At 51.6% G+C, this 14,836-nt stretch overlaps 6 protein-coding genes and 1 gene segment (V, D, J or C); all 7 read left to right on the plus strand.

Moving 5' to 3' along the window:
• Nucleotides 1-14,836, plus strand: part of LOC102937026 (immunoglobulin lambda-1 light chain) — a 537,592-nt gene that overhangs the window by 324,257 nt on the left and 198,499 nt on the right. The gene's annotated exons all lie outside the window — the stretch shown is intronic.
• LOC102941305 (immunoglobulin lambda variable 3-21) overlaps nucleotides 1-14,836 on the plus strand; it is a 550,568-nt gene that overhangs the window by 316,389 nt on the left and 219,343 nt on the right. For 2 of the 7 annotated variants that reach the window (XM_043529716.1, XM_043529718.1), the window contains exons 1-2: nucleotides 11,094-11,178; nucleotides 11,291-11,591. The exons of 3 other annotated variants lie outside the window; for them this stretch is intronic. In XM_043529716.1, the coding sequence (XP_043385651.1) occupies nucleotides 11,133-11,178; nucleotides 11,291-11,591 (347 nt within the window). In that variant the 5' untranslated portion in view covers nucleotides 11,094-11,132. Of the gene's footprint in view, nucleotides 1-11,093; nucleotides 11,179-11,290; nucleotides 11,592-14,836 lie in introns of those variants that run through there. 2 more of the 7 variants (XM_037878917.2, XM_043529719.1) reach the window with 1 other exon arrangement.
• LOC122461352 (immunoglobulin lambda-1 light chain-like) overlaps nucleotides 1-14,836 on the plus strand; it is a 567,620-nt gene that overhangs the window by 304,944 nt on the left and 247,840 nt on the right. The gene's annotated exons all lie outside the window — the stretch shown is intronic.
• The window catches only part of LOC102941083 (immunoglobulin lambda-1 light chain), a 389,283-nt gene that overhangs the window by 183,776 nt on the left and 190,671 nt on the right, over nucleotides 1-14,836 (plus strand). The window contains exon 1 of one of the 11 annotated variants that reach the window (XM_043529704.1): nucleotides 5,359-5,445. The exons of 9 other annotated variants lie outside the window; for them this stretch is intronic. In XM_043529704.1, the coding sequence (XP_043385639.1) occupies nucleotides 5,400-5,445 (46 nt within the window). In that variant the 5' untranslated portion in view covers nucleotides 5,359-5,399. Of the gene's footprint in view, nucleotides 1-5,358; nucleotides 5,446-14,836 lie in introns of those variants that run through there. One more of the 11 variants, XM_043529703.1, reaches the window with a different exon arrangement.
• The window catches only part of LOC122463057 (immunoglobulin lambda-1 light chain-like), a 375,063-nt gene that overhangs the window by 148,707 nt on the left and 211,520 nt on the right, over nucleotides 1-14,836 (plus strand). The window lies entirely within an intron of this gene.
• LOC102935130 (immunoglobulin lambda-1 light chain-like) overlaps nucleotides 1-14,836 on the plus strand; it is a 376,593-nt gene that overhangs the window by 127,973 nt on the left and 233,784 nt on the right. The gene's annotated exons all lie outside the window — the stretch shown is intronic.
• The window catches only part of LOC119563806, a 331,177-nt gene that overhangs the window by 74,735 nt on the left and 241,606 nt on the right, over nucleotides 1-14,836 (plus strand).

The raw sequence follows: 14,836 nt of genomic DNA on the forward strand, positions 1-14,836 counted from the left end.
AACTACGAAAAGAAAATGAATAAACTCTAAAAAATAATTAAACCCACGAACCCTGCCCCAAACATAGTTTTTACCGCAAAATGGGAGGACTGCCCTGCTGGCCACTCAGGACTTAGCTATCGCTATCCCTTTTCTGTGGAAAGAGCTCAGATGCAATGGTGATGAGCAGCAGTCTGAACCCCTAAGATAAGATCCTTGTTTTATAGATGGGGAAATCTAGGCTCAGGGGTGTTTAGACTTTGGCCAGGGTCATTCAGCACGTCTGTGGGAGAGCTGCTAATCAAACCTTTGTCTCCTGACTGCCAGAGCACTCTTCCAACCTGCAGGCCAGGTTCCCTCTGAAATAGTCTGCTTTGGAGTTCCATCACCCCAACCTCCGCTTTCCTGTCTATGATCTGTCCCTTCGGCTGGCACCTCCTCATTCCCTTGTATCTCTACACAGACACCGTAAACACTACAGAAATACCTTCAGTGCAGTGGTCTCTCGGGAGGATACTTCGTTGATAGTTCCCTGATACATTTTCCCACCTGGAGGGGTATGACCTTGAGCGCTGAGCAAAAATCTGAGCAGAGTGAAACCCCACAGAGCTCCCACAGAACTAAAGCCTTTATGTTCCTCTTCTAGCCTACAATCCAATGGCATTGATCCCCTCTCCGAGTGCAGGTCTCTCGCTATCAGACTGAGCCCTTTGCGTCCAGAACTGCCCTGTGTGTAATTATCCAACAACAGATTATGGGTTATTATCCTCCCATACAATTAGACCAGCAGCTTCCTTCACTAACACGGTAGAAGACTTTATAAGGTGCAGTAGATGGTTCACAGGTATATAAAAGTACCCCCAATGCAGTGCCTGTGTGGATAGGATATTTCTAACCCTAATGTGTTAAGGATCCTTTCATGGCTATGAACAATGGGCTCTGTGTGCTTCAGTGACTCAGCAGGACGCCTTTGGCTCTGGATGATATTTATGCTTCATTAAATGTTTGAATTTACGCAGACAGGCCCTGATTCGCCTCTCACTTAAACCATTTGTACAACAGTTTGTTTTCATGAACTTCAGCGGAGTTACCCCAGATTTACACTGGTGAAAAACAGAGAAGAATTGGGTCTAGAGACTGGCCCCTGTGTCTGCCCCTCTCATGTGGGTGAATGAAGAAGCTTGAGCAGCCAATGAGCAGGCAGCAGATTTGCATGAAGGGGCCGTTCTCCAGCTCTGGGGGTTTAAGAGAGAGTGGGAGGATCCCCGCCACAGACCCGTTTGCCTCAGGAAGCCGAGCTCGTCTGGATCCACCATGGCCTGGGCCCCTCTGCTCCTCGCGCTGCTCATGTACTGCTCAGGTACTACAAAGGGGAGAGCTTTCCCCCTGGCTGCCTGCAGAGCATGTTAACTGGGGATAATGTCAATGTTGCTGAGTTATTTTATCACAATGTTTTCTCCTCCTGTCTCAGGTTCTCTCGCCCAGTACGTGGTGACTCAGCCACCTGCAGTCTCTGTGTCTCCAGGGCAAAACGCTCAACTCACCTGTTCGGGAAGCAACATTGGGGACAACGTTGTGCACTGGTACCAACAGAAACCTGGCAGCGCCCCGCTACTCGTTATATATGATGATAGCGAGAGACCCTCCGGAATCCCCGAGCGATTCTCCGGTGCCAACTCCGGTAACACGGCCACGTTAACCATCACTGGAGTCCAGGCGCAGGACGAGGCTGATTATTACTGTCAGGTGTACGACAGCAGCAGTGATCAGCCTCACGGTGACTCAGCCAGACGGGGAAGTGAGACACAAACCTCCCCTTTCAAAGGGAACCGGTCACGTTATTTTCTTTAATGCGCGCGCCTGCCAGGGTGCATGAAAGGAGACTGTTTCTAGTCAACCCAGAAACCTTTCCTGCCAGCTGTGGAGTACAAGTCACCTCCTCGCTGTCCCCATGGAGAGCTCCCTACACGGCAGGGCTTTTATCCAGACAGTATTTAGGAAGGAGGGGCTGGGAGGAGGACGTATTTGTAAGCAGTGTGCCCTCACCTCTGGGCTGGTTAAACACTGACCGGAACACCTGGTGCCCCCCCTGCTGCCTGGCTCTGTCTTATTGCCCCACCAATTGCCTGCCCAGATATCTCCCCTGGTGACGTCAGCTGTCCCCCGGCAAAAGGACATGGCTGGGGCCTGTTTCCCAAACATGCACTTCCAAGCACAGATCACCCCCCACTCCCGTCAGGGCCCGACAGAGAAGTTATACAGTCTGTCCCACGGGAGAAACCTTCCTCCGAGAGGCAGGACAGAGGAATTAGCCCCGCTCCCAACCCAGGAGCTCTGAGCCCTGCTGGCGGGAGGACTGTCCTCGTCCTCCCACATCCTGACAGCACACAGCCCCCCTGCTATGAAGGGTGGTGTGGCTGAGACTGGGGTCTGTCTCTGTCATATTAGCGATGGTCAGTGATGAGGGCTGTGACGTGCGCAGAGCTCTAAGGAGCGACAAGTGGAGGGGAGGTTAGAACTCCTGGAGCCGGGTCCTGTCCCCGCGGCTAATGGGTGCTTTGTGCAGGAGACACGCCGGGGACTGCAGAACATGCCTGGCTTGGCACAACGAGGGAACAGGATCCAGCTGAAATGTGGACCATCCTGAAAAGTGCACTGTAATGCTGGGGAGCTCTCCCGCCTGCTGCCAGGAGAGGAGCAGCCCCTGACAAGGAGCCCCTGGGGCGAGCTCCAGCCTCCAGGCGAGAGCAGAGTCAGATTTAGTCTTTGAAACCATGAACATCACAGAAGTAAACTGGGGGTAAATATTTGCCGGGAGGCTGTAATGTCCTGCTCTGATTCCCTCCTCCCCCTGCTGCAGTCTGGACACCGGGGGAGGGATCTGAGAGTTCCCCTCCCTCCACCAGCCTGTCTGCAACAGCACCCTGCGGGTGAGATCAGCTCTGCTCAGAGGAACATCAGCAAACTCCTTTATCCCCTGGCTTCTTCATGTGGCTCATGGGACTGCACTGAACCCACTGAAACCCTCCTGAGAGGTGGGGACTCTGAGCATTATGGGATAGAGTCTAGCTCCACCCTCCCCAAGCCAATATGGAAACAAGCAACTCTTCTGTAACCAATTTTTGACAGTTCAGGTCCTGATTCAGGAAAGCATCCCCCCTCAGGACAGCAATTAGCATGTATTTACCGATCAGCAGGTACTTCAGGGCTGTCCTGAATCGGGCCTGGTGTTGATGGTTCTCAGGTTTGAGTTGGTGGGCAATGTGGCAGGTAGATTCCCATCCCACAGAATCCCCATGCCCTTCCACTGCCCCCAGACAGAGGACAAGGTTCCTCATTAGTCCCAAGTCTCCCAGGTGTATTATCACCCCATAAAAACCCCTAATGAAGAAGCCAAAACACCTGCAGCCCAGCTGTGTGGCCTGGAGAGCAGAGAAACTGTGGCAAAGAACAGCTACTAAGCACATGCATCCGCAGCCACAGAAACCTCACCCTCCCGTGTGGTCTGAAGTCGGTAGAAAGTGATTTATCAGCATCGCCAAACTTTTACAATTTTTCCCCCCGTTTTCCTTCTTTCTCAGTGGGCAGCAAGGGCTAGTTGGAGCGGACTGGGAACTGGAGGGGAGCAGGTGCAGTCAGACATCACCAAACAAGGAGCCCGTATGAAACACACACACACCAATTTCATTCACTGAGCTCTCAGGAGGGTGTCTCAAGGGGACGCCTTCTTGGTAATTCTCTGATGACATTTGCTCCCTGCTGATACAGGCCAAGCAGGTGCCTGTAAAAGAAACAGCTCTGAGGAGAAACCAGCCCAAAGTAAATGCAAACAAAATATCCCCTGAAGTACAGTCCTTCCGCTCCATGGCTTCACCTTGGTCCCAGGATCTGATGGTGCGAGCCCCTCTCAGTGTGCAGGACGATCTCCTGCAGACTGAGCCCTTTGCTTTCCCAGCTCCCATTCTGCCTGTATATACATTGCCAGCAACCATGGGTGGTTCCTGTCTACAGCTTCACAGCTTAACACTAGGAGCGTCCTACTGGAAACATGGTAGGGAGCTTTGAAACTGCAGTGGAGGGTCCTCAGGAATATAACCTTTCCCTAGAGCAATGCCAGTGTTAATCTGATATTTTTTAACATAATGCATTTTGGGAGGATTGGAGAATGGGGACAGGAGAGAGACTGGGAGGGAAGATTTCTGAGCTCAGTTGTGCCCGAGGTGAGCGTTTGAAGCCAGGAGCCACAAACCACTGAGATGCAGGAGCGAGATCCTGTGCAAGATGGGAGCGAGCTCAGGAGCCAGGTCTGGCGTGCAGAAGTGTGTCAGCAAGTTGTCAGTGTAGCGGTGACACCGATCACATGTGGGCGCAGCAGGTCACCCCAGGGCGAAGTGCGGAGGTAGGTTTGTGGTCACCCAAAGCATCCCCCAGGCGCTCTGACAGCCCAGGAACGCTGCTCTGTAGTCCGGTCACTGCCCCCAGGGTTGATCCCATGGTTGCACAGAGAAGCAGATCAGCCGCTCCCCTCCCATTTTGAGGCCACAACTTGGACTGTTACTGGAGGGGCCTGCAACACGGATAGCTTGGGAAGGTGCATTTCAAAGGAAGGGGATAGATGTTTATTCATGGAGGCAAATTACATCCCTGTTTTATTGCATTGCACCTGCTAACTGCACATCAGAGAGGACTCCTCTGACTCTCTCACACGTTTCACACCTATCAAAAGGAGCCAGTGATTTCACGAGCAAAACCTCTCAAGAAAGAGTCTTGGTGTTAGAAAGGAATCATGATGATTTCAGCCCAGGTAGCGGTCACAACCTGGTGACTTTAGCCACTAGGGGGCGCTCTTTATCTCTAGTGTAGTGGGGTGTGAGACAACGCCGGCTGCGCAGCAGTGTGGATCGAGGATGCAATGTGACCCTCCGAGTGTGCACATAAGTGAGGCTGCAGGCTGCTGGGTCCTGAAGTTCGGGGTTCAGCAGTGTGGATCTGTGCTAAGACATTCCAGCAATGGGATGTGAAGACAGTAACACCGAAAACGTTCTCTTTAGAGTTCCGGATCCTTAACCCCATAATTGACACCGATTCCCCTCCACAGAAATACATTTAGTAGAATACAGTGACTGCACAGACAACGCCCCTCAGTTCTGCCATTTCTCTGGCCTTTCCATGCAGGTTGTGGTCAAAATAACCATCTCCTAATTAGTCGTGATTGCAGTTTACACAGAGAGACCCTCCCCTGTCTCAGGGCTCTGCTGGGTGAGGGAGCATGGGAGGGAGGTGCCAGCAGCAGTCAATAAGCAGGGAGCAGATTTGCATGAAGGGGCCGTTCTCCAGCGCTGGGGGTTTAAGAGAGAATCGCAGGGTTCCAGCCACAGACCCGTTTGCCTCAGGAAGCCGAGCTCGTCTGGATTCCCACCATGGCCTGGGCCCCTCTGCTCCTCACGCTGCTCACGTACTGCTCCGGTTCTGTGAGGTGGAGTGCTTATCGCAGTCTTTCAATCACAAGGGACTTTGATTTTAGAGCCATTTCTCCCATTGGTTCCCCAGCCTGCCAGCAGAGAGCTTTAATGATCATGATTGTATCCCCTTGTTTTCTCCTCCTGTCGTAGGTTCTCTTGTCCAGTACGTGCTGACCCAGCCGCCTGCAATGTCTGTGTCTCCAGGGCAAAACGCTCAACTCACCTGCACAGGAGAAAATTTTGACGAATACTAAATGCTGTGGTTCCAACAGAAACCTGGCCGTGTCCCACTCCTCGTTATATAGAGTGATAGCAGCAGACCCTCTGGAATCCCAGAGCGATTCTCCGGGGCCAGCTCCAGTAACACGGCCACGTTAACCATCACTATTGATTATTACTGTCAGCGGTGGGACAGCAGCTCACGGTGACCCAGCCAGATGGGGAAGTCAGGCACAAACCACAGTCTACAGCAGGGAGCCTTTGGCACGGTGGTCCTCTTCCAGCACTAGCATGTGGGGTCCTTACAGAGGATGGGGTGGAGGTTGCATTTTTAAGAAGCCCCTGAATCTTCCCAGCCATCCTGGATTCAGCACCTGTCTAGGTCTTATCTCCATGGAAACCATCTCTCATCTCTCCTCAACAGGAGTTGACCAATCCTCCCCTTGGACTGGGAAGGGTAAGGTAGAGACCAAGGGAGCTCAGGTTTATTCTTGTTGAGCCCTGACAGGGACAAATTGTGCCCTGCCTGCTGCTTAGTTCGTGTTCTTTCTCTAATCTCCCACCTGCCATGGTATGGCCATGGAATGAGACAGGCTCTTCCCAAATCCCAGTGTCCCAAACCAGAGAAACTCTCATTTCCTTCATGGGTTCCCATAGCCATCAGCAGAGTCTGTCCCAGCAGGGGAACCTTCTCCATTTGCTGTTCTGCGCTCTGCCTCTTTAAACCCCAGGAGTTGATGCTGGTCAGTGGTGGGGCAGTTCACAATGGTGGCTGTGGCAGTGCGAGACCCCCAGTCTGGACTCTCCCCAGAGACTCTTCATGTTTCTCCCACTTACTTTATGATTTAACCTCACCTCAATAAAAGACATTTCAGCCTGAAAAGTATCTTTGTGTGTGGGGAGCATCACAGGGCCAGACCAGGCCAGAGCAGAGACAGTGCCCCATCTCCCTACAAGCCCCACCCACATAGAGTTGAGTGCAGACTTTGATCCAGATTCCAGCTTCATCACTTGTGCTCTTTCTAAGTCCAGAGGACAATGGCACTTTAGACCACTCTTAGGCCCTGATCCAGAGCCCACAGAAGTCAACAGAAAGACCCCCATTGACTCCAGCAGGCTTTAGGTCAGACTCTTAATGCCTTCTAAAGCCTTGCTGATGCAGTGTAATGAAAACATGCTCCACAGAACAGCTGTCTCGAGTAGCGCTGCACAGATATTCCAGTTCAATATTCATAAACCTCCACTTGACTGAACCCCCACCCGTGTGCACTGATGCCTGGGACGCTCACATCTTTTTATACCTTGTTCAGGAACATTCTTTTAGGGGGAAAGAAAAAGGGTCACAAAAACACATGTGAATGTCTTAGCTCAGTGGCTCTTGTCAGAAGTGTTCACTCAGCCATTCTGGACTTTCTTTGATGTTTCCACCTGGCGATAAATGTTTCAGCCATTCAGTGGAAAAGCAGAAATAAGACCATGTGACTGAGGGGACCAGTCAGATATCATGAATAATGAATCAAAGTGAATAGTGTATGACCGTCTAGTGGACTGAAACAAGCTCACGGGAACTGTCTGTTAAACAATTCTAAATAACAACCAATTTTATAACAGTCCAAATAGGTTTCTGGCTAATTTGTGAAGAGGGAAAAGAATAAAATGCAATTAATAGCTCCCTCGCCTCAAGTTTCTGGGCAGGGCAAGTCTCAAAGCTCCATGACGGCAGTTGCGGGGGGAGTGGGGTGTCTTTGGTTCCAAAGCAGTTTGTGGGTGGATTATTTCTGTTCCTACATTATATCCCTTCTATATGACGTGTCTCCAGCTCTTTCGGCCTCCTTGGTGGCACCAGTGTGACTGTCTTGGACCCCTGGAGAACAACTTCTTGTCTTTTTTTTAATCTCTGGGGGGGAAATACCCCTTGTGGGGTGACTCTGATCTAGATATTGTCATAAGCCAATCTCCTGTGGGGAAGCCTCAACTTGTCTTTTCCGTCTTCATCAGCTGGGCTCAGTTCTGCGACACTCTTTGGTCATGCAGATCATTGAACCAGAATATACCCAGTTTCCACCCCCACCTGTCGCACCGTCAGTGCTGTAGGTTTAACTCTGAGCAGAGCTCCGGGGTTTTAGGTCTCCTTGTGGAAATGTCTATGCTGCTTCCATCACACGCTTGACCAGCTGTGGGTACTACTGGACCACAACGGAAAGCGCTGTTATAAGCCAGGAGCTTCTCATGGAAGGTCAGACCCCACCCCCATCGCCATCTCCCGGTGGTGACACAGGCCAGCCGAAGAGAGCGGATTAGCATAGAGGGTGGAGCTTGGAAGCTCCCTCACCCTGGAGGGTTGATATAAGGCCGTTGTATCCCCAGCCTCCAGCACCCAGCCTGTCCTGACTCAGCCGCCCTCCATGACCGCGTACCCCGGACAGACAGTGAAAATCTCCTGTTCCATGGGCAGTGGGGTCACTGTGCAGAGCTATGACCAGACCTGGCTGCAACTGACGCCTGGCAGCGCTCTGCGACACCTGCTCTCTTACTGTAGCCGCATGAGCAGAGGTTCTGGGGTCCCCGACCGATTCTCAGGGTCCAAGGAGAGCTCCAGCAACGTTTGGTATTTGACCATCACCAATGTCTAGGCAGAGGACGAGGCTGATTGTTACTGTGCTGTGTGCTATGGCAGCGGGGGAGTGTCTCACCCTGACACACCCACAGGGGGAAATGAGACAGAAACAACCCCTGAGCAAATCGCATCCTCCCCGGCCCGGGTCCGAGCTGGCAGCTGCACTGGCTGCAGAGGGTGGGCTCTGGCTGTGACACTGAGAGACTTGACTGCGTGACGCTCACTGTGTCCTTGTGCAGGGAGTCAGGAGTTTGTTGGGTCTGGTGCTGGTGGCGTCAGGCCCTTCCACCTTTTCCTTGCTGGTTCGGTGTCAAGTGAACTCCCAAACTCTCAAAGTAAATCTGAGTCCCGGCCACTGGGCTCCACCTGGTTTTGTCTGGACACCAGGGGTCTGCAGTGATTTCACTGTCAACCCATTAACCGGTCCAGGTTTGTTCTGAGGTTTCACAGACGTTTTGATGACCCGGCTCTGAGTTTGTAAAGCAGCCCCAGAGCAGGTGAGAGTCTCCTGTGTTTGTGTTTCAGTTTCTCCCTGGCCTGCAAGGGAACAGCTCTTCTCGGTCTGTGTCCCCCATCTGCCTCCCCACACGCCCCGCAGGGAGCAAGGCTGCCTGTTAAGTAATAACATTCATAATAGAAATGACGGTAGAAATGTAACCACTAGGAGGAGCGCGTGATCTATAACATGTCAAAGATAAGAGAATATCCAGAGCTCGTTCTAACGACCCTTTCTGCTACAAGCTGCTGAGATACAGAAGTGTGTCTAGATTACAGGGGCATTTTATCTATAGTAAGAAATCTCACATTTATAACTACTGGAAATCCCCCTAAGGAATGTACTATTACTAAATACTAATGAGCTGCATTTTGTAGCACGTTCCTTTCAAGAACCGCGGGCTCTCTACAGAGGTTACTGACTTACAGTTCACAGTACCCATGCAGAGTATGAGCAAGGCCTTTCTACAATAAGAATGACATTCATAACCATGACACCCCCTTCTATCCACAAATCCCAGCCAAACAAAAACCTGACAAACCATGAAAAGTAAATGAATGAAATCTAAAAAATCTCATCCACAAACCCTGCCCCCTGCAGAGTTTCTACCCTGAGTAGGGTCAAAGACTCCATGAGGGTCTTCATCGTTGCTATCAGTATTACATGGCAGGGGCTCAGATGCTGTGGTTATGGGTGGTGGTATAAACCTCCAAGATAATATAGGAGCCTTGTTTTGTTGATGAGGAAATTTGGGCTCAGAAAGGGTTAAACTTTGGCCACATGGTCATACAGCATGTCTGTGGCAGGGCTGGGAATCAAACCTGTATTGTCTGACTCCCAGAGCACTCGTCTAACCTACAGCTCCTGCTTCCTCTCAAATAGTCTGCTTTGGAGTTCCAGCGCCCCCACCTCCTGTCTGCAGTATGTCCCTTTCCCTGGTATCTTCTCATTCCCTAGTTTCGTTATGGGTGACTAGGGACAACGAGAGAGGTTGTGAATAGGAGGAAGGTCAGTGCAGGCAGACAAGGATCATATCAGGAGCCCATATGAAATATACAGACTCCAATAAACTCTACAAAGAAGTACTGCACTTCATTGATCTCTTGGGACGATGCTTTCTAGGTAGTTCCTGATACATTTTCCCATCTGTTTAGGGTGACCATATGTCCCAAAGGGAAAATGGGACACCATGTGGGGCTAGCCCGAGACCCTCCTCTCCCGCACCCCACCCACACGGGGTTGGTCTGAGCCCAAGCCCTGCCTGCCCACCCCCGCACAAGGCTGGAGCAGGCTTCACTGCTCGCCTGAGCCCTTCCTGGCCCCCACACCCTGCACGAGGCTGGGGCTGGCATTGCTGCTCGCTCAAGCCCTGCCTGCCCCCTGCACAAGTCCTGCCCTCCCGCCCTGTGTGGAGCTGCAATTGCTATTCGCCCCCCGTACATTCCTCCACACCCCACTTTTTTGACAAAAGTGGGCATTTGCCCTGTTTGCTCTGCCAACTGATCAATTTGGGACAGCCGGAATAGGGCTTAGAAAAGGGACTGTCCCAGCCAAAACGGGACGTAGGGTCACCCTACATCTGCTGAGAATGGCTAAGCATGGGTCTGGACTTGGGCGCTGAGCAAAAACCTGCCCAGAGTGAAATCCACCAGAACTCCCCCGGAACTAAAGTCCTCCCTTTCCTCTTCTAGCCTACAATCCAGTGGCATAGATCCCCTCTCCAAGTGCAGGTCTCTCGCTATCAGACTCAGCCCTTTGCGTCCAGAACTGCCCTGTGTGTAACTATCCAACAGCGAACTATGGATTATTATCCTCCCATACAATTAGACCAGGAGCTTCCTTTCCTAACACGGCAGAAGACTTTATAAGGTGCAGTGGGTGGTCCCCAGGTATATAAAAGTACCCCCAATGCAGTGCCTGTGTGGATAGGATATTTCTAACCCTAATGTGTTAAGGATCCTTTTATGGCTATGAACAATGGGCTCTGTGTGCTTCAGTGACTCAGCAGGACGCCTTTGGCTCTGGATGATATTTATACTTCGTTAAATGTTTGAATTTACGCAGAGAGGCCCTGATTCGCCTCTCACTTACACCGTTTGTACAACAGTTTGGCTGCATGAACTTCAGTGGAGTTACCCTGGATTTACACTGGTGAAAAACAGAGAAGAACGGGGTCTAGAGACTGGCCCCTGTGTCTGCCCCTCTCATATGGGTGAATGAAGATGCTTGAGCAGCCAATGAGCAGGGAGCAGATTTGCATGAAGGGGCCGTTCTCCAGCTCTGGGGGTTTAAGAGAGAGTGGGAGGATCCCCGCCACAGACCCGTTTGCCTCAGGAAGCCGAGCTCGTCTGGATCCACCATGGCCTGGGCCCCTCTGCTCCTCGCGCTGCTCACGTACTGCTCAGGTATCTACAAAGGGGAGAGCTTTCCCCCTGGCTGCCTGCAGAGCATGTTAACTGGGGATAAAGTCACTGTTGCTAAGTTATTTTAACACAATGTTTTCTCCTCCTGTCTCAGGTTCTCTGGCCCGGTACGTGGTGACTCAGCCGCCTTCAGTCTCTGTGTCTCCAGGGCAAAACGCTCAACTCACCTGTTCGGGAAGCAACATTGGTAGCAAGAGTGTGCAGTGGTACCAACAGAAACCTGGCAGCGCACCCCTACTCATTATATATGCAGATAGTGAGAGACCCTCCGGAATCCCCGATCGATTCTCTGGCGCCAACTCCGGTAACACGGCCACGTTAACCATCACTGGAGTCCAGGCGCAGGACGAGGCTGATTATTACTGTCAGGTGTACGACAGCAGCAGTGATCAGCCTCACGGTGACACAGCCAGACGGGGAAGTGAGACACAAACCTCCCCTTTCAAAGGGAACCGGTCACGTTATTTTCTTTAATGCGCGCGCCTGCCAAGGTGCATGAAAGGAGATTGTTTCTAGTCAACCCAGAAACCTTTCCTGCCAGCTGTGGAGTACAAGTCACCTCCTCGCTGACCCCGTGGAGAGCTCCCTACACTGCAGGGCTTTTATCCAGACAGTATTTAGGAAGGAGGGGCTGGGAGGAGGACGTATTTGTAAGCAGTGTGCCCTCACCTATGGGCTGGTTAAACACTGACCGGAACACCTGGTGCCCCTCCTGCTGCCTGGCTCTGTCTTATTGCCCCACCAATTGCCTGCCCAGATATCTCCCCTGGTGACGTCAGCTCTCCCCCGGCAAAAGGACATGGCTGGGGCCTGTTTCCCAAACATGCACTTCCAAGCACAGATCACCCCCCACTCCTGTCAGGGCCCGACAGAGAAGTTATACAGTCTGTCCCACGGGGGAAAACCTTCCTCCGAGAGGCAGGACAGTGGAATTAGCCCCGCTCCCAACCCAGGATCTCTGAGCCCTGCTGGCGGGAGGACTGTCCTAGTCCTCCCACATCCTGACAGTACACAAGGGGCAGGTCAGATCCAGAGGCGTTAGATGGTTGAGTAACAAACAGTGCTTTAGCAAAGGGGTGGTGTCTCAGGTTCTAGTACCCCGAGTCCCAGTTATTTCTATCCCCCCTAATCAACCACTTGTCTTTTTAATGAATCTCCCTAAAGTGTTGGGCTGACCTCCATGCTGGCAGCAGGGCGGGAATATTCTCGGTCACTTCTCTGGTCACTGCCTGGGCAGCTTGCCCTCACCATCTCCCTTCTCCTACACAGATACAATTTGCACCTTAGTTCTAGTCTGACTTTGTCTAGCTTCATCTCCCACCCACTGGACCTTGCTCTGCCTTTTTGTGCTAGATTAGCGAGCTGTCTACTGTGAGAAAACTCTTCCCCATGTAGGCACTTGTGGGCCTTGTCACCTCTTCACCTGCTCTTGGGTAAACTAAATAGATTGCGCTTATTAAGTCTCTCACAGTGAGGCCTGTTTCCAGACCTCAAATCATTCTTGTAGTTCTTTTCTGAACCCTTTCCAACTTTTCAACCTCTTGTTTGAAGTAGGGACATCAGCACTGGACAAAGTATTCCAGAAATGGTCTCACCAATGCCATAGACAGAGGTAAAACCACCTTCCCACTCCTACCTAATAGTCCCCTGCTTATGCCTCCAGAAGCCTCAGTGTGGCCACTGCCGATCACACCGGCCATAACAGCCAATGCGGGATGCAAACAATCCATACGTGTGACAAAGGGCCAGAACAAGGAACCGTTGTGTGTTCTGGGACATCACACCATAATTGACAGATTACGATAAATGTTCATTATAATACAAATAACCATTATCAGACCATCTAAAACGATATTGGCTTAGAGATGTTTCCTTAATGTGTGACTTGAATAATCAGTTCTTTAAAAGAAATCTGGAAAACCAAATACCATCTCCTGTACTATAGGGACTCCCCGCCTGGGTAATATGCAGGGTTTGAAGCCTGGATTTTCAGATTTCCAGCACTGACCTTTCTCCCTTGAGCTGTACGAGTAACTGTTACACTTTATCCAGGCTAGAAGGGGAAGCAGCACAGAGTTTGCCAGTAGGTTACCCAGCTATTTGGTAGAGTGCTGGAGATCAGGATTTTACTCTGGCCCTGGATGGCAGTGTGGTCTGGTGGTTAGAGACAGACTCGTCAACGCATAGATCTCACACCTGCCCTCTGAATGGCGGTGTGGCTGAGGCTGGGGTCTGTCACATTAGCGATGGTCAGTGATAAGGGCTGTGATGTGCACAGAGCTCTGAAGAGTGGCAAGTGGAGGGGACAATAGATCTCGTGAGCTCATGGAGCTGTGTCATGTCTTGCGGCGAATGGATGCTCTGTGCAGGAGACACGCCAGGGACTGCAGAACATGCCTGGCTTGGCACAACGAGGGAACAGGATCCAGCTGAAATGTGGACCATCCTGAAAAGTGCACTGTAATGCTGGAGAGCTCTCCCGCCTGCTGCCAGGAGGGGAGCAGCCCCCGACAAGGAGCCCCCGGGGCGAGCTCCAGCCTCCAGGCGAGAGCAGAGTCAGATTTAGTCTTTGAAACCATGAACATCACAGAAGTAAACTGGGGGTAAATATTTGCTGGGAGGCTGTAATGTCCTGCTCTGATTCCCTCCTCCCCCTGCTGCAGTCTGGACACCGGGGGAGGGATCTGAGAGTTCCCCTCCCTCCACCAGCCTGTCTGCAACAGCACCCTGCGGGTGAGATCAGCTCTGCTCAGAGGAACATCAGCAAACTCCTTTATCCAGCCCCAAACTGACTTCTTCATGTGGCTTATGGGACTGCACCGAACCCACTGAAACCCTCCTGAGAGGTGGGGACTCTGAGCATTATGGGATAGAGTCTAGCTCCACCCTCCCCAAGCCAATATGGAAACAAGCAACTCTTTAGTAACCAATTTTTGACATTTCAGGTCCTGATTCAGGAAAGCATCCCTCCTCAGGACAGCAATTAGCACGTATTTACCGATCAGCAGGTACTTCAGGGCTGTCCTGTATCGGGCCTGGTGTTGATGGTTCTCAGGTTTGAGTTGGTGGGCAATGTGGCAGGTAGATTGCCATCCCACAGAATCTCCATGCCCTTCCACTGCCCCCAGACAGAGGACAAGGTTCCTCATTAGTCCCAAGTCTCCCATGTGTATTATCACCCCATAAAGATCCCCAATAAAGAAGCCAAAACACCTGCATCCCTGCCGTATGACCTGGAGAGCAGAGAAACTGTGGCTGCTGGCAAAGAACAGCTACTAAGCACATGCATCCCCAGTCACAGAAACCTCACCCTCCCGTATCATCTGCTGACTCCCTGCGCCCTACAGTCTCCCCTTCCCACTCCCTAGTTTTGCTTTTGACTTTTCAATCATGGGCAGAGTGTCTCCATTTCACTCTCCTCATTCCCAGACACTCATGAGTTGTGTTTGCTCAACCTGTGAACCAAGTGTGAGCCTTCATGCAAATCTGGGAACTGCCAGGTCAAAAGAGGAAGGGTTGGGAAAGTTACAAACTGCTGAAAACAAGTGTTTAGAATGGAAACCATCCCACAGTCTAACCTCCAACAGCCGCCCCTGTGAGCGCTCAGATTCACCCTTGGAGAGTCAGCCCTGTGGAAGTG

This window comes from Chelonia mydas, chromosome 15 (assembly GCF_015237465.2).
Source record: "Chelonia mydas isolate rCheMyd1 chromosome 15, rCheMyd1.pri.v2, whole genome shotgun sequence".
Lineage (NCBI taxonomy): Eukaryota > Metazoa > Chordata > Testudines > Cheloniidae > Chelonia > Chelonia mydas.